Here is a 20,183-nt window from a genome sequence, read left to right as displayed (position 1 = left end):
GAAAAAAAACATGAAAAAATGTTCAACATCAATAATGATTAGGGAAATGCAAATGAAAGCTATAATGAGATATCATTTTATACCTATCAGAATGGTCACTACTAAAAAGAGAACTACAAGTGTTTGAGAGGTTGTGGAGAGATAGAACACTTATTCACTGCTAGTGGGGATGTAGAATGGTACAGCCACTGTGGAGGACTGTTTGGCAGTTCCTAAAGAAGTTGAATATAGATATACCATGTGACCCTACAATATCACTTCTGGGTATATACCCAGAAGAACTGAGAGCAGTGACACAAAAAGACATCTGCACATTGATGTTCATAGTGGTGTTACTCATGATTGCCAAAAGTTGGAAGCAACCCAGGTGTCCACCAACCAACGAACGGATAAACAAACTGTGGTATATTCATATAATAAATATTATGCAGCTGTAAGAAGAAATGAAGTTGTAAAGCATATGACAACATGGATGAACCTGGAGGACATTATGTTGAGTAAAGCAAGCCAGACACGGAAGGACAGATACTGTACGACTGCATTACCATGAAGTAAATATATTGTGTAACATATTGTATGATTCCATTTTCATAAAATGGAAATATAAATCAATTTATAAAGATGAAATTAGATTAGTGGTTATGTAGGGCTAGGGAAGGCATGCTAAGGGGTGTGGAGTTTTTCTTTTTGGAGTAATAAACGGTTTAAAATGTTTTGTGGTGAGGAATGCAAAGCACTGTGATTATAGTAAAAGCCATTGATTATACACTCTGAATAGATGTATGGTATGTGAATATTTCTCAATAAAACTGCTAAATAAATAAATGAATGAATAAATAATTGTGCAAGAATAGCCAGAAACAGCAGCTACGTACAGCAGGGGAAACAGAGAGATTGAAAGTAGAGAGTTTTCTTGTTTGTCTGTTTTTATTATTAATATTATTGAAATAATGAGAATGCTCTAATAATGACTGAAGTGATAAATGCACAACTATGTTATTATACCAGATACCACTGACTGTACACTTTGGATGAATTGTGTGTTTTATTAATAAGTACCAATAAAATTGATTTGTTTTAAAAAATGAAGGTACTAGATCAATACTAAGGGTCAATAATGGGGGGAATGGGATTTTTTCTTTTGAACTAAGGAAAGCGTTCAAAAATTTATTGGGGTGATGACTGCACAACTTTGTGATGAAAGTGAGAGCCACTGAGTGTATACACCTTGGATTGTGCAAGGCATGGGACTATATAACACAGTGAACCCTGTAGTAGAAGGTGGTCTGTCATTAACAGAACAAATAGAGGTAATGTACAATACTATCACACGGTGTTAATACTAGGAGGAGTATGGAAAAATATACCAAATATATGATACGGACCATAGTTAGTGATAATAGTCTGATGATGTTCTCTCATACTCTATAACAAAAGTTTCACAGTAATGTAAGGTGTTGGTAAAGGGGTGTTATATGGGAATTTTGCACATTATGCACGATTGTTTTGTAACATATACACCTTCTGTAATAAAAAGTATATTTTTTTAGGTAGGGGCTTGTCAATTTTATTGATCTTCTCAAAGAATCAGCTTTTTCCTTTTTGAAGTAGTTTTGGACTACAGAGAGGTTCAACTAAGGCAGGGGAGGAGCACTTGTGTGGGGTATCATTAGTGGGGGGCACACGGTTGGGAAGGAGTTCTCCAGGGCATGTATACAGGATACATAGAAAGGTTTGGATATATTTATAGTGGTTTCAGTTGGAAATGATAGATGAGAGAGTGCTGACTTCCTGACCAGGGGAGCTCTATCACATTCCCCAATGGAACAACAACAATCCCCCAAGTGCAATGGCAAAGACCAATAAAGATGGATGGTTCAAAGATGAGCCCTTGATACTGGTGGCTCTGATTATGAGCCTGTGTGCCTGAAATATGAACTAGGCCTATAGCTGTGGGGGGCCTAAGAGTTACCTCCTGAGAGCCTCCATGTTGCTCAAACGTGGCCACTCTCTAAGCCAAACTCAGCATATAGATGCATTGCCTTACCCCCAGTGTGGGACATGACTCCCAGGGATGAGCCTCCCTGTCATCGAGGGATTACTATCAAGAACCAGCTGAGGATGTAACTACAAAAAGACCATGAACAAAGAGGTCAACTCAAACTGGCAGAATATCTCAGCCTACATGTAATATCAGGTGTTAAAAACTGCTTTTTGACTTTGGATAAAAAGGGGGAAATGGAAAGGACAAGTGAGTTTATATGGCTAAGAGTCTCCAAAAAAGAGTTGGGAGGTCATCAGGTGGTGATGCTTATGCATTTCTCAACAGGGTACGAGAGACAGCCAAGGTAGATGGAAACCCAGGTGCTGGTTCTTCTGAGGGCAGCAGTGATCCACAGGTTCTATGGTCAAGGCAGATGGCTCTGGAGTTCAGGGCCATGTCAGTTGGCCCAACTTTGGAGTTTGTGTTCCTGGGTGTGATGGAGGTGGACTCAGATGTAACCTTTCTACACATGCCTCTTCTGTTACTTTTACCTGACCTGTGGTTGGCGTTTGGGTTGGTGTATACTCAGGAGACCTGTAACGGCCAGGTCCTGGGCCTCAGCAGACTTGTGGCTCCTACCATCTGGTTTCTTGGACTTAACCTGGCCAGCTGACAGGGAGGTGAAGAGGGTCAACCACCACACCAGGGAGCCAAGAGTGCCTACAGCTGCAAGCAGGAGAATTGCATCCATCATCCATGTGGAATCTAAACCCTCTCTTGATGTAAAGGGGGACTGGACATAGCCATCCTGGGTCCACAAGATGGAGGAATAGCGTATGGATTAGAGTGGACTTACTGGTGTTCTGCTGGGGAACTACTGTGATCAATAAGGGAAGAAATTGTAGTAGTGATGTGGAGAGGGTGGCCACGGTGGCTGCTGATGGTCGGGAGAGGGAAGAAGAGATATGGTGTGGGGGTATTTTCAGGAGTTGGAGTTGTCCTAGGTGGTGCTGCAGGGAAGGATGCTGGACATTGTGTGTCCTGTTGTGGCCCACTGGGTGGACTGGGGGAGAGTGTGGACTACAGTGTGGACCACTGTGCATGTGGCGCAGCAGTGCTCCAGAATGTATTCACCAGGTGCATTGGATGTGCTGCAATGATGGAAGAGGTTGTTGATGTGGGAGGGGTGGCGTTGGTGGGGTGGGGGGTATATGGGGACCTCATATTTTTTTAATGTAACATTTAAAAGAAAATAAAGAAGAAAAAAAAATTAAAAAAAAAAAAGTCAAAGAACCAGTTTTTGATTTTGCTGATTTTCTCTATTGTTTTTTTTTTGTGCTCAATGTAATTTATTTCTGTTGTATTTTTTTTTAAGATTTATTTATTTCTCTCCCCTTCCCCCCACCCCGATTGTCTGTTCTCTGTGTCCATTCACTGTGTCTTCTTTGTCCGCTTCTGTTTTGTTAGCGGCATGGGAATCTGTGTTTCTCTTTGCTGCGTCATCTTGTTGTGTCATCTCTCCATGTGGGCGGCGCCATTCTTAGGCAGGCTGCATTTTCTTTTGTGCTGGGTGGCTCTCCTTACGGGGCGCACTCCCTGCGTGTGGGGCTCCCCTACATGGGACACCCCTGCGTGGCACAGCACTCCCTGCACACATCAGCACTGCGCATGGGCCAGCTCCATATGGGTCAAGGAGGCCTGGGGTTTGAACTGCGGACCTCCAATGTGGTAGACGGACACCCTAATCACTGGGTCAAGTCCGCTTCCCTCTGTTCTAATCTTTATTTCTTTTCTACTGCTTGCTCTGGGATTGGTTTGCTGTTCTTTTTCTAGTTTCTCTAGTTGTTCAGTTAAATCTGAGTTAGCTCTTTTTTTTTTTTTTAAGATTTATTTATTTCTCTCCCCTTCCCCAACCCCTGCCCCAGTTGTCTGTTCTCTGTGTCCATTTGCTGCATGTTCTTCTTTTTGTCTGCTTCTGTTGTTGTCAGCAGCACAGGAATCTGTGTTTCTTTTTGTTGCATCATCTTGCTGCGCCAACTCTCTGTGTGTGTGGCACCACTCCTGGGCAGGCTGCACTTCCTTTCACGCTGGGTGGCTCTCCTTATGGGGCGCACTCCTTGCGCGTGGGGGTCCCCTATGCGGGGGACACCCTGGCGTGGCATGGCACTCCTTGCACGCATCAGCACTGTGCATGGGCCAGCTCCACATGGGTCAAGGAGGCCCGGGGTTTGAACTGCGGACCTCCCATGTGGTAGACGGATGCTCTATCCACTGGGCCAAGCCCGCTTCCCTTTCTTCTTTTTTAATATGGGTATTTAGGGCTATAAATTTCCCTGTCAAGACTGCCTTTGCTGTATCCCAGAAGTTTTGAAAAGCTGTGTTCTAGTTTTCATGTGTCTCAATATATTTACTGATTTCATATGCACTTCTTCTTTGACCCACTAATTATATAGGAGTGTGTTGTTTAGCCTCCACACATTTGTGAATTTACCTTTTTTCTATTCTTGATTTCCAATTTCATTCCATTATGATCTGAAAAGATGCTTTGTATAAATTTGATCTTTTTATATTTATTGAGAGCTCCATGGGCCCTAACATGTGGTCTATTTTGGAGAAAGATCCATGGGCACTTGAGAAGAATGTATAACTTGCTGAGTTTGTATGCAACATTCTGTATATGTCTGTTAGGTCTAACTCATTTATCATATTGTTCAAGTTCTCTGTTTCCTTGTTGATCTTCTGTCTTGTTCTATCTGATATTTGAGTGGTATGTAGAAGTCTACAATTATTCTAGAGATGCCTATTTCTTCCTTCAGTTTTGCCAGAGTTTGTCTCATGTATTTTGGGGGATCCTGGTTAGGTGCATAGATATTTATTACAGTTAAATCTTCCTGGTGGATTGTCCCTTTTATTAATATATAATAGTCTTCTGTATCTCTTATAACTTTTTTGCATTTAAAGTCTATTTTGTCCAATATTAATAGGTTACTATTTGCATTGAGTATCTTTTCCCAATCTTTCACTTTCAGCCGGTTTGTATCACTGGGTCTAAGGTGGGTCTCTTGTTAGCAGCATATGGATGGCTCATGTATGTTTTGTTTTTTTAAAAAAGATTTATTTATTTATCCCCCCCATCCCATTGTTTTTTGTGCTCGCTTTCTGCTCTCTGAGTCCATTTGCCATGCATTCTTTTTTTTTAAAAGACTTATTTATTTATTTCTCTCCCTTCCCCACCCCCCCCCCCAGCCCATTGTCTGTTCTCTGTGTCTATTTGCTGCATGTTCTTTTGTCTGCTTCTGTTGTTGTCAGGGGCACAGGAATCTGTGTTTCTTTCTGTTGCGTCATCTTGTTGATGTCAGCTCTCCGCGTGTGTGGCACCATTCCTGGGCAGGCTGCACTTTCTTTCGCACTGGGCGGCTCTCCTTATGGGGCGCACTCCATGCACGTGGGGTTCCCCTACGTGGGGACACCCCTGTGCCACGCATTCTTCTGTGTCTGTCTTCTCTTTAGGTGGCACTGGGAACTGATCCTGGGACCTCCTGGAGTGGGAGCAAGGCATTCAATCTCTTGCACCACCTCACTCCCTGGTCTGCTGTCTCTCTCATTGTCTCTTCTCTGTGTCTCTTTTTGTTGCATCATCTTGCTCGCCAGCTCTCCACATGGGTCAGCACTCTGTACGGGCCAGCACCCCTGCGTAGGGCAGCACTCCTGCAAAGGCCAACACTCTGCGCCGGCCCACCCTCCGCATGGGCTAGTTTGCCTTCACCAAGAGGCCCCAGGAATCGAACCCTGGACCTCCCATATGGTAGACAGGAGCCCAATTGCATGAGCCACATCTGCTTCCCGCTCTTGTGTTTTTATCCATTCTGTCAGCCGATAGATTTTGATTGGGGAGTTACTAATAAATCTATTCACATTCAATGATATTACTATAAATCATTATTTACTTTCACCATTTTATTCTTTGGTTTTCATATAATCTAACATATTTTCATCTGTCTTTTTACTATTTTGGTTACCTTTTCTGCTATTCTTTCTTCTGTATTTTCCTCCAAGCCTCTCTATCCTGTCTTCTTTCAGGCTCTAAGGCTTCCTTTAAACTTTCCTGCAAAGGTGGGTTCTTTTTTTATTTCTGTTTGTGAATATTGTATACTCAGCTTCTTATGTGAAGGACATTTTTGCTGGATACAGAATTCTCAGCTGGCAGCTTTTCTCTTTTACTCTCCTAGTTGTATCATACCACTTTCTTTTCGCCTCCATGGTTTCTGATGAAAAATCTGCATTAAGTCTTACTGGGCGTCCCTTGTATGTGATGGTTTGCTTCTCCTTTGCTGCTCTCAGAATTTTCTCTTTATCTTTGACATCTGACATTCTGAGTAGAATGTGTCTTAGAGTAGGTCTATTTGGATGTATTCTGATTTGTGTACAGTGGGCTACTTGGACATGTAGATTTCTTTCTTTTGTGAGAGTTGGGAAATTTTTAGCTATTATTTCCTCAAACACTCTTTCTGCCCCTTTTCCTTCTCTTCTTCTGAAACTCACATAACACGTATGTTGTTGCATTTTGTGTCATTCAACTCCCTGAACCCCTGACCAATTTTTTCCATTCTTATTTCTGTTACTTTCTCTCTTTGATTTCAGCTGTTCTGTCTTTGTTATCACTTTTTCTTTCTTCTATCTGAGTCTGCTGTTGTATGACTCTAATTTATTTATTTATTATTATTTTAAAGATTATTTTTTATTTATTTCTCTCCCCTTCCCCTCCCCTCCCCTCCAGTTGTCTGCTCTCTGTGTCCATTTGCTGTGTGTTCTTCTGTGACCGTTTCTATCCTTATCAGCGGCACTGGGAATCTGTGTCTCTTTTTGTTGCATCATCTTGCTGCATCATCTCTCCCTGTGTGTGGCACCACTCCTGGGCAGGCTGCACTTATTTCATGTGGGGCAGCTCTCCTTGCATGTGGGGCTCCCCTATGTGGGGGAGACCCCTACGTGGCAGGGCACTCCTTGCGCGCATCAGCACTGCGTGTGGGCCAGCTCACCACATGGATCAGGAGGCCCTGGGTTTGAACCCTGGACCTCCCATGTGGTAGGCAGATGCTCTATCCCTCTATCTGCTATCCCAAATCTGCTTCCCTCTAATGTGTTTTTTATCTCACCTATTGTGTCTTTCCTTCCCAAGAGCTGTTACTTTTCTATTCAGGTTTTCAAATTGTTCTTTGTGCTCTCTCAGTATCTTCTTGATGTCATTTATCTCTTTAGCCATATTGTCTTTCAACCCATCAATTTGATTTTGGAAATTTGTGTGCATCTTGTTAAATTAGTTGTCTTAAATCCTCTGTCTCTTCTGGGGCTTTGATATATTCCTTTTTTTGGGGGGGGGGCCATGTCATCCATTTCCTTAGTATGGCTCATAATTTTTTGCTGATGTCTAGGCATCTGATTAGGATGGTGGGTTTACTCAGATGCTCAGCTTCTCTCTTTCATGGGGATTTAGTGGTGGGAGGCTGTGTGTTACTGTTGTTCTTTGCTTCTTGGTTCAACCTGGGTCTTTAGGATTGTCCCTGTTAGTTGCTCAAAACTGGACTCTGGGCCCAGTAATGGGTTGCAGACCTGCTTCCTAGGGCCTTGGGGAGGGAGGCTATAAAGGCCAGGAAAGCCTCTGTACCTTATTTTAAAATTTCTCTCATGCATTACCTTGGTAGGCCAGCAGATGGCGCTCTTTGACAGCTCTCAGTTCAATTCCTGATCGAAGTGTTCTTGCTGCAACACAGACTGAATCAATGTGATAGAGGTTCCTACCTGGAGTCTAAGAGCCTTGTAATTCAAAGTTTCTCAGAAACAGTTTTCCAGCCTTCTCCAGCAGCCCCCTCCCTTTTCACAGGTAGGAAATAATTCCATTCATCTCTGTGTCCTCAAAAATCTGTCCCCAAGGGAAGAGGACTTGGCCCAGTGGATAGGGCGTCCGTCTACCACATGGGAGGTCTGTGGTTCAAACCCCGGGCATCCTTGACCTGTGTGGAGCTGGCCTACGCGCAGTGTTGATGCATGCAAGGAGTGCCGTGCCACGCAGGGGTGCCCCCTGTGTAGGGGAGCCCCACGCGCAAGGAGTATACCCTGTAAAGAGAGCCATCCAGCGTGAAAGAAAGTGCAGCCTGCCCAGGAATGGTGCCGCACACATGGAGAGTTGACACAGCAAGATGATGCAACAAAAAGAAACATAGATTCTTGTGCCGCTGACAACAACAGAAGCAGACAAAAAGAAGAACACGCAGCAAATGGACACAGAGAACAGACAACTGAGGTGGGGCAGGGTGGGGGGAAGGGGAGAGAAATAAATAAAATAAATCTTAAAAAAAAAATAAAAAATTTGTCCTCATTAGTAGAGAATGAGATTGGGAGGGTCGGATTTCTTTAGTCCCTTACAGGATCTCAAGGTAAATAATGGTGTGGCCCTACCTGCCCTGGAAGGTTTAGTGGGACACAGCAGACTGAATTTGTGGGTTGGAAGCTGAGTCAGCCTTAAGCTGTGTCCCTCTCTCCCCTTTCATGGGGTGGTGGATCCCTGGAGCTCCCTTTGTCTGTAGTCAGTTCAGAGGCCCGAGAATTCTAAAGTGTCTTTAGGGTGAGTGTGAGGGTGCTAGTAGTAGAAGCCCCTGGTTTCAACTTACAGTTTTGCTATCACGATTCCCCTCATTTGTCCCTCTCTGTTCTGGGTGGTGTTCAGTCTTTACCTGGTGTCTTAAACCCTAGAAGATCTTTTCCTAGGTCGTTTCAGGCTGCCCTCTTAACTATTTTTCTTGAGAAGAAGAGAGTCCTTGTCTTTCTAGTCTGCCATCTTCCCAGAAATCTCACAGCCATGGCTTTTAACTCACGGTTTTGCTGTAGGGATTATTTTCCTTTGCCCCCCTTCCTTCTGGGCGGTGTCCAGAAGGTCTCCTGGTGTCTTAAACCCTAGAAGATTTTTTTCCAGGCTGTTTCTACCTGTCCTCTAGCTATTTTTCTGGGAGAGAAGATAGTCTTGTGTTTTTGTAGTCTGTCATCTTCCCATAAGTCCTGGGGTTATAGGTTTTTGGGAGGAAGATCACAGAGGTAAAGTGCTCTTTCCACTAAATCATTTCAGGATACATACTATCCACATGACTTACTGCTCTTGATGTTGACCTTGATCACCTGGCTATGACAGTGTTTGTCAAAGTTCTCCATTGTAAAGTTACTCTCTTCTCCCTAGTTTCCATATTGTACTCTTTGAAAGGAAGTCACTAGGCACAACCCAGACTTACAGAGCAGGGAGTTCTCCTGTACCTCCTTGAGGGTGGGGGTATTTATGTGAATTATTTGGAATTCTGCACAGAATATTTGTCTATTTCCACCCCTTTTATTTATTTGGAATTTTTATTTTAAAAACCAGAGTGTCTCAATAATTTGCTTCCTAAGAAATAGATTATGTTCATGTGATAAACATTTTATAAAGACTGAGTGGTTTGAATTTGCTTCAAAAATGTCTGATTTCCTGTCAAACTATTCCTCACTGCAGATCTGAAATTTGTGATGAATGAAGGAGAATTAGTTTTTCATGTTGAGCACTTGGATAGAGTTGAAGCATGCAATCCCCATGTACACAAATACGGGCATGAAAACCAGTCCTTTTGTGGGCAGGCAGAATGACATAAATACCACGGGGGTCTGGGTCGATGACTTCTGAAGTCCTCCCCAACTCTGGAACTCCACAGCAACAACAGACATTTACAAGTGCCTATTTTTTGCAAGGTACCACTGCAAATATCATCTCGTTTGATCCCAGTCTATGATCATCCAAAGAAGTGCAAGAAATGCAACTGAGAGGTCAGAGGCAGCTGTCTGCTCACCTTATCCATGCTGGCCTGGTTCAGTCTCATGATGGAGGCATGAGCCAGGCGGTCGTAGATAGTCCTCAGGGCCTTCTTGGAGTAGAGCTCTTGGGGTTTGAACAATTCCTCCATAAACTTTCTGTTGAACATGGTTGAGATGATGTCATTCATAACTGTAAAGATGAGGGAGAATACATCTGAACAAGGTGCTGGAGAAAGCTTGATTCAGACATGAATTCTGTGAGCAGCCCCCTCTATGAATGGAGGACCTGGGCATATACAGAATTGAGATGCTGAGGTGCTTGGTGAGATCTGCTCCCTGGGGAGAAACCACATAAGTGGCTTGGTAGGAAGCCGGAGTCCAAAAGTGCCTTATGAGGCCATCTTAGGGCAAACATAAATGATGACAATGTAAAATGTGTTGTGCTTCCAAAGTTAAACACCACTTTACTTACATTATTTTACTTAATGATAGGGAAAATCTTTCTTCAAAAAAGATTCCTTTCTGTGTCATGATGATGGGAACGAGTGTTGTTGGGGGGGGGAGAGGGGGGGGTGGGGGGGGTGGGGTTGAATGGGACCTCACATATATATTTTTAATGTAATATTATTACAAAGTCAATAAAAAATAAAAAAATTAAAAAAAAAAAAAGATTCCTTTTTATGAAAGTAGACAAGTCTGTCCAATGCTTAGGGCTGAAAATACTTCAATGTTTCTACAAGGTGTGTACTTTAGATTAGCATTATTGTAGGACTTAATGTTTACATTTGGCCTATAAAACTGCAGTGGTGTGTCTCATATATTGTACAAATGGAAGCTCTCTATCTGGTCAGAGAACAGGAGGTCCTAAGGGGTGTATCTATAATTCTAGGTCTGAGTTCATTCCAGTATTTTGTGCTACTCAAATAAGCATCATTAGGTAAGGGCTAGGCAAACGTTCTGGTATAAGAAATAGGAACAAGTATGGTTGAACATAGATTATTCCTAATTCAGCCAGATATATTCTGGCCTAAGGGTGATAGTAATTAAAATCTGAAAGAAAACTGGGTTATTTAAAATAATTTTACAAAATCATTATTAAACATGGTTGATTATTATGGAAAGATGTAAATTCCTCTTCCTCTTTGTCTACACAAAGGACACTCCAGGTGACTGGCCATGGCCAGGTATCTTAGAGAGCGAAGGCAAGGTAGAGGACAGGGAGGTTGTCTTTCCAGGTACTCTCTCTACCTGTAGGTAATTGGGAGAAGTACCCTGAGGGCTAAGGCCTGCATTTTAAAGCACCCCAAAGCATTTTATGGGTGGAGAGGGAGCTGAGGGTAGGCTGTACTTAAATCTTAAATGGAAGGGCCATGAAGAGGGAGAGGGAGAAGGAGAAGGGGAGGGGTGGGGGGGATTTTTTCCCATACTGACATAAAAGAACTATGTAACTCCTTACAGAAGTGTTGAATTTACACTTGGCTTGTGGGTTTTAATCTAGTCTCCATCCTATTAGTGTTGAAGACCCAAATCCATTATCAGCACAGGGTATCTTTCACATCTAACAATTTCAACCCATCATAGCTTGCCCTTAATATGCATTAACGTTTCCCCAATGTGGACAGCTTGGAGACACGTGAACTCTTCTGGGTTTGCCTCATGCACATCCTTTTTCCTTCAACTTAAACAAGTGAGGGTCTGCAATAACCTGCAGAATTTGAAAGAAAATGGGTACCATTGAAAAGCCACACATAAGGCCTCCAAGGAGAGAATATGAAGAATTTTCCATAGATTTTTTTTATGTAGGCCAGCGTGAAGTGCCAAAGAGAAAGGATTCAAGAGCAAGTTTCACTGTCAGCTCCAATTAGGTTAATGCTTACAAATAGCTACGGGTCACCTGGGTGCGAAGTCTTTTCTCTAGGGTCTTTGAGCCCTGAGCAGTACCTAGGAAAATACCTTAGTTTCAAATAAATCAGTTCTGAAAGAAAGTATCCCCAGGTGATTGTTAGCCACTCTGGCAAAATAAAAAGCAAAGTGAAGCCCTTCCCCTGGGAAGTGAATAAGCTACATGCTGTCATGGCTCTTTGGACAAGGACATGCAGGAAGTTCACCTGGTGGGGAAAGAGTACAACAGGACCAGCCCCTGGGGGAGAGCAATGCACACAAATGCTCCCAAAGAGGAAATGCCGATTTACTGATGGGTCCTGGCCCCCTGGGCTCCCACCTCCCATTGAATTCTTTGGAAAGAATTTGGGGGCAAAGATTAACATGTTTTCACCTCACAATTTACTTTACCTAGCACTTGACTGAGGCAGGCCTACTATACATCAGACACTAAGAAAAAGCACCACAGTTACAAAGAGGAAGATGTTATCTTTGCCCTAGAGAAGCAGCCACATCTGTTCAAGTTAATCCTGGGAAATGTCACAGTTTTAACCAGACCCATTAATCTGTCTTGGTGTTAGTTTTTAGTTCTCAACTGAACTCTGCATAATTTTCATGAGGCAGGAATGTATAGGGAACCAAATTCCATCAGGAAAAGACCAACACAGGGGAGGTAAGTGATTTTTCAAGGACTGCAGCAAAAGGTTGGTAGCTGAGTCCTCAACATAATCAGGCTTCTAGTTTTAGGTTCAGATGAGGAGGTCGGTTTCTCCTCATTATTTCTAAATGCTTAAGTTAAAATAAATTCCAGTGATTCAAGTGCATTTTGAAAAGCCTTCAAAAAATCACACTTCATGCCTGAAATTCTGCCATGAGTCAAGAGGTAGGCCAAAAATTGCTTAAGAGAAATGTGAAAAGATGGTTGGGAAATATAATCAAAGTGTATGAAGCACTTCAATTGGGCTTTTCTTTGAGCCTGGCCTGATGAAATAATTACCCTGATGAAAGTGATAGAGTGTTTACCAATTACTTCTGCTCTAAATTAACCTGTTTATGGGACTGTGCATTTTGGAGCCAAGGCTAAGAGAGAGAAGCTGGGCTATCCTGGATAGTTACCATGTTTTGAGTCTTTACAGGCACTGGGCTCCGAATGTTACATTTGTTATTTCATTTAAACTCCAAGACAACTCTGAATTAATACCCTCTTTCTATAGAGGAGGAAACTGAGTTGTACAGAGGTTGAGGTCCAAGGTCACAAGGTTGGTAGAGGACTTGAATTAGAATGAAGTCTGTTTGGTCCTAATGCCTATGCTCTTAAATATCACATGTTGTCTCCCCAGCACACTTGGTGTGGTGAGAGCATATTGATAAGGATGCCTGATGGCATGCATACACTGCACCCAAATGATGGAAGAAACCTGTGACATTTAAAGGCTGAGAAAGGCTAAGGTTTTGTTCTGAGGAGTCGGCAACTTTTTCCATTTTGCTGCTAGTTTCTAGGCAAAATCACTTGATATGTAGGTGAAGGGGAAACTTCAAGATTTGGCATGATAAGGTCATACTGCATGCATGATCTCATGCCTTCTGCCCACGGTCCTGGCAGCCATGCAGCCACATGCTTCTGTTTTTCTCTGTTGCTCAATAGATATCTCTATGTGCTAAGGAGACTGGCTCAAGAAAGGTCACTAGTGTTAAAGCATATTTCTTTGGTTATATGACAGTATAACAAAGTTGTTTTAAGGACTTCCAATTAGGACAACCTACCCGGAAATTGTAACTATTGCCCAGGGGTTCCTGCAAAGCTTGGAAATGATAAAAGAAATATGATCTTTTAGGTGCAGTGTGGTCCCTTTGCCAAAGTTTGCTTAGTTTTCATATTATATGCTGCACTTATTTCTTTTAAGCCAAAGATTCAAATGTACAACCAAAATCTCAGCCAAAGAGAAATTCATGCCTATTTTCTGACTTTGAAATATCTAGAGCAGTCCCACTTTATGTCCCACTATAAAGGACTGAGTGAACCTGTGGATGCAGACCAAACACATGCAGCCAAGAGATAGCATACCTCGTTTTCTGTCCACCTCTGTCCATTCATCTACATGAAGCATATAAAAAGAAAACACCAGTTCATGAAGCAAGAATGTTATTTTCAAGGAGGCTTTAAAAAATACCAATTCCAATAATCCGGTCTATGAAGCCTTATTTTTCATGTTTGCATTTAAAGTTCAATGTGAACACTCTGCCTTCCACTTGAAACTTTTAAAAGGATGCCAGGTGAACAACAAACTCCAAAAAATCCCTAGGGAGGCTATATTTTATAGTATGTGGCTTAGGAGGAGAGGAAACTCAGGAGGGCTAGCTATGCTGGGGTCCATCTTGAAAGGCTAAAGAAGTCACGCTCTCTAGTGCTGTGAGAATACACATTATTCAAAAGAGGGCTTTAAAAAACACTAACCTTCATGAGGAAGAAAAATTCAAAGAATGGGTTGAGAAAACCAACCATCTTTTTGCACAACCTGATTTTTTATTCATGTAAGATTTCTTTTTCAAGAGTATAGATGGAACTGCTCCCATTAGAAAATCTGAAATGTGAATTAAAAGGAAAAATGTCAATATTTGTTTCTGCCTTTTTAAAGATGTGTGATTTCCATGCAAAAACAGAGGAGTAACAATGGAACTGTGTAAAGAAAGCTCCTGAGGACAAAGGCAATCAGAAGGATGCTAACAGCAGCCCAAATAAGGAAAAATGCACTCGTCTAGAGAAATCTGGGAGAATCAGTCATTTTATGGGTAGGGACCTGGCTTTCTATTTATTCAGTTGAATATCTTTGAGCAACTTGTGAAACCTCTTTGAAGTCTCAGTACTTTATTTGTAAAATGGGGTCATTAATAGCACCATAGAGTGGTTGAGGGGATGAAGTGGTTAAGACACACCAAGCACTTAGCTGGCTACTCCTGCAGTTCCATTTTCTCTAATGAAGTATATTGGACACCACCCACAAAGGATGAGTTTTGAATTTTTTTTCTCTTCTTCCAATTTTTAAGAGATTTCAATCTAGAAGAACCAGTTGTAGATAAACAAGAGTTCTAGACACATCCACGTTCAAAAGACATTTTGTAATTAATGGTCTCTTTTGGAAGCATTTGCCACTAAATTGTTTCGGAGATGATTTCTGAGGTTCGCAAGCATATATATACCTTCAATACACAATTGGCACTGCCTTTAGTATACAACAACAGTTGGTAAGAGTCCATTCTGAAAGCACGCCCAGGGCTGTGCCCTAACTGGCAGCTGACGATTTCCATTGGCGAGGTCAGATCTAAGAAAATTCACCATCCTTCTCTCACAAGAGCCACAGGTTTTGGAGAGAAAATATTTGGGAAACAGCACCAAGAATCTGAAGTTCCTAAAGCAGATACTGGTTTCTTTGGCATACTGTCTGCGTCTTCTTTCTGTGGCATTTACTTAGTAGGCAGGCATGCGGGAATTCAGAGAGGTGGCGTTTTCATTTTGACCCTCTTCAAGGTGTGTTTGGGAACAGTGGTGCTACAAGGGGCTCATTTTCGCTGAGTGATAGTGAATTCCTTGCTGTTGACAAAAAGGAGCTGGTGACTGCATTCCCGGGGGGTTCTGAGTACACTCCCACAGGCAATGACACTCGGCTCCAGCAGAGGTCTCTGCAGGGCTGTGTGCTCCCCTCCTGTTTCTCCTGAGGATCCATCCAGGCAGAGGTAAAATTGAGGCTCGTTTTTCTCTTATGTCTCCAGATAACTTGTTTGTGACTATTCTACTTTAGTTATATTTTGAGTGGGAGTCAGGCCCAAGGCTATCCAGAAATAGCCATTAAACTGAAGCCAGAAAAAGAAAAACAACCTGATGGCAGTTTGGTTGCTCAGAACCGAACTGCGGTTTGTACGCTTTGGAAAAATCACCCAATGACCCTCTGCCTCACTTTTCCCTCCTGTAAAATGAGAACATAAAACGAAATATAATAGGGTCTTGTTTAGGAATAGTTGTAGGGTGATGGGAGTGAGGAAAAGGCAGCTTTTATTCTTGCTATTGCTTAAAATGTGGGACAGCATTCAATATGCAACACTCAACAGTTGCTCCATAGTGAAAGGACTTCCTTTCTGTTGAATGCTAAATAGATATGCTGGAGGGGAAAACTGCAACATCTGCCTTGTGGGAATAGGGTGGCCTCCAGGCGGCCAATTAGTTGTGTAAGATAATGAAAACATCTAGAAGAAATGTGCTCTCCATTCTAAGCTTCAACAAAGTAAAGGTTTACCATGTCTGCTGTTTTACATGCCTCTGTGTATAGGTATTTGTCAGAGTGGCTCCTGTTCCTGCAGTCATACCAACTCTGAACGGTGGAACAGACGAGTGTTTCTCAACTTTTTGAATTCTATGATCTCCACCATGCGTTCTCACTCTTATCTTCCACAAATCCCCATCAGCCAACTACTTTTGGTCATTTGTTTTATAAAATCAGTGGGTATAGTGGATTTTTTTTCCAAACCCTTCCCAGTCCTTATGACTTACCAACCCCCACACACCCAAAGATTCTGATACAGTCCCCCAGGTAAGGCAGTATAGTGCAGTGGTTAAGAGCCTACTGGTTAAGAGTACGAGTTCTGGAGCCTGACTGCCTGGGTTCAAATCCTTTGCTCCTCCTCTTACCAGCTATGTAACCATGGGCAAATTAACCATAGTTTCCCTATCTGTAAAACGGGGATAGTAATGTTACCTACATGTTACTAGTAGTAGGGTAGGCGTGGGGATTAAGGCGTTTAGAGGAGTCCTCGGCACATAGTAGGTGCTTAATAAATGTTCGTTGTTGTCATTAGGAAGATATCTCCCCTACGTTTAGATCTAGCTACTGGGCTAGCTCATCAAAAGCCCTGCCTCCAGTGAATAATGAGAAAAGCTGATCAGGTTCTACCGGCATCTCACATAGTGACTGATACTCAACCAAAAACTGTGGAATGAGTGTGTGAATGTGAGTTACTAAAAAAAAAGGCTGAAAATCCTAAATTTGTATCCAGTTAAACCAGAAGAAGGCCTAAAGTTTCTAAGGACAAAGGGAGCTGGTCCCTTAGTAATCATAGGGCCTTGTCCAGACTGCCTCTTGAAGATAACATCTACTCTTCAGGTATAAAACATATTACATACATTATTTCATTCAATCCTTATAACTTCACTTTAAGGTATATATTATTATCCCGTTTTTATGGAGAAAGAAACAGGCTTATAGAAGGTATATCCCAAGGTCAGACAACTAGTTAGATGGCAAGCTGGAATTGGGACCCAGATCTGTATGACTTCAGAGTGCATTCTCTTAACTGCTAATCCACACTGACTTCCAAGATACAGATTACCAGACTGGAAACCCTAGTCTGCCAGCTCACTGGTGCCATTAGCCAGAACGAAATCAGGTAGGAAAAACAGAACCATCTTGGAGCTACGGCAATGTCATATGAATCAGCCAAATTAGACCATCAGTTCTACAAACATTTACTGAGAACAGATTTAGGTACTATATTAGGTGATGGAATACAAAAATGAATAAAACAATCAAATTGGGGAAACAGATATATACACAGATGATTTCTGTAAAGCTATGTGATAAGGTAGAAAGAGGCATGCACAGAGTGCTATGGGAGCACAGGCAGGCCACTTTCCCCATTTGGGGAGGCCTTCTGATTGAGATGATCCTTAAGATGAATACTGCAGGATTGACAGGGAAAAATGGTGGGAGCTAGCAATGAAACATAAATGAACATAGTTTAACTGGGGACCTACAAGCAGTTCAGTATTATCAGAATACAAAGTAGGAGGCAGAAAGTGGTGGAAGATGGGTCTGCAGAGGTGGCCAGAGATCAAATCAAGAAGGGTTCTGAATTGTACAAAGCATGTGACAGTATAACAGGAAATCCGGTGGTGGATAATGGACTATGGTTAATGGGACAAATATGAGAATATTTTCTCCTGTATTATATAACAAATATATAATATTAATACAGAGTGTTAATAATTGGGTGGGTTGGGGGGGAAATACACCAAATGAGATACAGGCTATAGTTAGTAGCAATATTTTGATGATGCTCTTTCACAGTTTGTAACAACTGTTTCACAACAACGCAAGGTGTTGGTGGTGCGGTGATATATGGAAGCATTGTATGATGATATGCAAGTTTGTGGTACAAGTTCACCATTTTTACTATACACTTATTGTTTATGTATGAATAGTATACTTCAATAACATTTTATTTAAAAATAGAAAAAGGAAAAAAGAAAGAAGGGTCCTAAAATGTCATGAGCAGGGGCTTTGCCTTGATCCAGACAGGAGTGGAAAGCTGATGAAGGGTTTTAAGCAGGGGGGCAGTATGGACAGATTCACATTTTAGAAAGTTCACTGGCAGCAGTATGCAGAATGAATGGAAGGAGTATGTTATAGTGGGAGTTCTTTTTATCTTCATATGCATGGACTCAACTTAGTCACACCAACACAACACCTAATATCTGAATATGTATGTTTAACATCAATTGAGCATACAAAGACTATTGGAGAGAATAAATGTTTTAATCAGTGGTCACAGTTGCCTTTATATCAACTTTTCCTCCTCTATTTTGATCCCAGGAAGCTTGGTGAAAGCAGTTGTTGGACCAAGATGGGAGGAAGGAAGAAAGGAAGGATTGGAAAAGGGTGGCAGAGTGGCTAGGAGGTAATTTCTCTGGAGATTAAATGTGGTGAACATAGGAGTCAGATTTTCCATTTTCGATACTCTCATATAATTTTTTCCACAATTGCATTCTCCTCCAACACTTGTGAGTGTTAAGATTTAGGCATTCTCATGTTTTCTTATTTATCTATATTACTTCAGAATCCCATGTTTCTAGAAATAATTTCTGATATAAGCAAGACTGGTGTCCAGCTTATGGGGTGGATGCTACATAGAGGGATGGAGAGTCAAAACCTGCTCCTTTGGGATGAAGAAGATGCTTGGACTAGCAATGGGTATGCTGCAAAGCAGTGGGCAGCAGGGGCTGCTACATTTGGAAGGCACTGGTTGTCAAGAGACATTGTGAAATCACCTCTCTCATTTCAGGGGAAGTGGAAATGGGGAGGTACCCTAATTACAACCAACAGGAGTCTGCTGTGAAAGGATCTTTTGAGGGAATTTGACTCCTGAGGGACTTTGATTGGATGGGGGTTGTGGCGTTGTGAGAAAGGTCCCTGGCTATAAGATGTAGTGTTTAGCGGTATTGGTCAGGCTGTAAAGTGGCGGTGTGGTTGTGGGTGTTGGGGCGGCAATGAGAAGGCTGGGTGCAGGGTGTGGGTGCCGGGGACGCGGTAAGGAGGCTGGGTGCGGGGGAGGGAGTAAGGAGGCTGGGTGCGGGGTGTGGGTGCGGCGGAGGCAAAGAGGAGGCTGGGTGAGGGGTGTTGGCTTGGCTGTGCGGATCGGACGCCTCTCACCTTTGCGGGCCTTGTCTCCGGGGATGTTCTGGGCCCGCAGCCGTTGGTCCAGAATGTAAAGCATCTCCCCGCCCAGGTTCAAAAAGAGCAGCGGAAGCGTCCGCACCGACATGGTGCTGGAAGTAAGGCGAGCTGGTGGAGCGCCCCCGGGCCTGGCAGCCAGTGGCCTGCAGGCACGGCCGCCGCGTCCTCTCAGCCTGGTTTCTACGGCAACGCCGCTCAGAAGAAAAAAGAACCAATCAGAAAGTCGTTTGGTGGGAGGTGCCCCGAGAGCGGATGCTTATTGGGCTGAATGATCGAGACTATCCACGGCGGATTGGCCCGAGGCAGACGCGGGAGAGACGTTGGCCCTCAATTGGAGAGCGCTGGATTTCGGTTTCTTAATCCTCTCTCTGCTCGGCCAGGGTCTGCTGGGAGGCTTTGGCGGGCAGAACCTGCCAGTCCCACCGTAGCCAGCCAGCATGGAGCTTGGGGCTCGGGCGGGTAGGAAGGGGACGAGCAGGGCGACTCGGCCCCGCCCTGTTCACACGACGCTCCCACCCCGCGCTGAGCTTGCTGCATCACCGGCTCCTAAGAGAGGAAACCCCAAGCAAAACATCCTTAGAATAGAAACAGGACGAGTTCACGACTCTGCTATCTCCTAGTTTCCTCATGTTAAAGTGGAGATAATACCCATCTCACAGTGTTGCTGAGAGGGTTTATTTATTTTTTGCTCTGAAGGTTTAATGTGATCATAGACAGTACAACAGAAGCACTCTAAAATGGTAATGGACTTTTCTTTTAGATTGGGGAAGCACCCAAACTCCCTAATTTTTTTTGCAGTTCTTTCTTAAAAGCTACTTAAAGTGAGGCCCCACGTGGTTTCCTATGTGACGTAAACCAGGCCTATTCATGTCTGCCCCCTTCTCTGAGTAAGGGGCTCTCCCAAGTTTCTCCATCCTTTTTTTTTTTTTTTAAAGTATTATTTCTCTCCCCTTCCCCTCAGGGTTGTCTGCTGTGTCCATTTGCTG

At 42.9% G+C, this 20,183-nt stretch overlaps 1 protein-coding gene across 1 annotated transcript in view; it reads right to left on the bottom strand.

The window, feature by feature from the left end:
• Positions 1-19,743, bottom strand: part of OSCP1 (organic solute carrier partner 1) — a 47,852-nt gene extending 28,109 nt beyond the window's left edge. Inside the window, exons 1-2 of the mRNA XM_058303868.1 lie at positions 19,174-19,743; positions 9,850-10,004 (exon numbers count right to left, since the gene is read on the bottom strand). Of these exons, the coding sequence (XP_058159851.1) occupies positions 9,850-10,004; positions 19,174-19,285 (267 nt within the window). The 5' untranslated portion in view covers positions 19,286-19,743. The remainder of the gene's footprint in view (positions 1-9,849; positions 10,005-19,173) is intronic.
• Between the last annotated feature and the right edge of the window lie 440 nt (positions 19,744-20,183).

Source organism: Dasypus novemcinctus, chromosome 9 (genome assembly GCF_030445035.2).
Source record: "Dasypus novemcinctus isolate mDasNov1 chromosome 9, mDasNov1.1.hap2, whole genome shotgun sequence".
Taxonomy (NCBI): Eukaryota; Metazoa; Chordata; class Mammalia; order Cingulata; family Dasypodidae; genus Dasypus; species Dasypus novemcinctus.
Note: the sequence above shows the minus strand (reverse complement) of the source record. Positions and strands in the feature narration are given on the sequence as shown.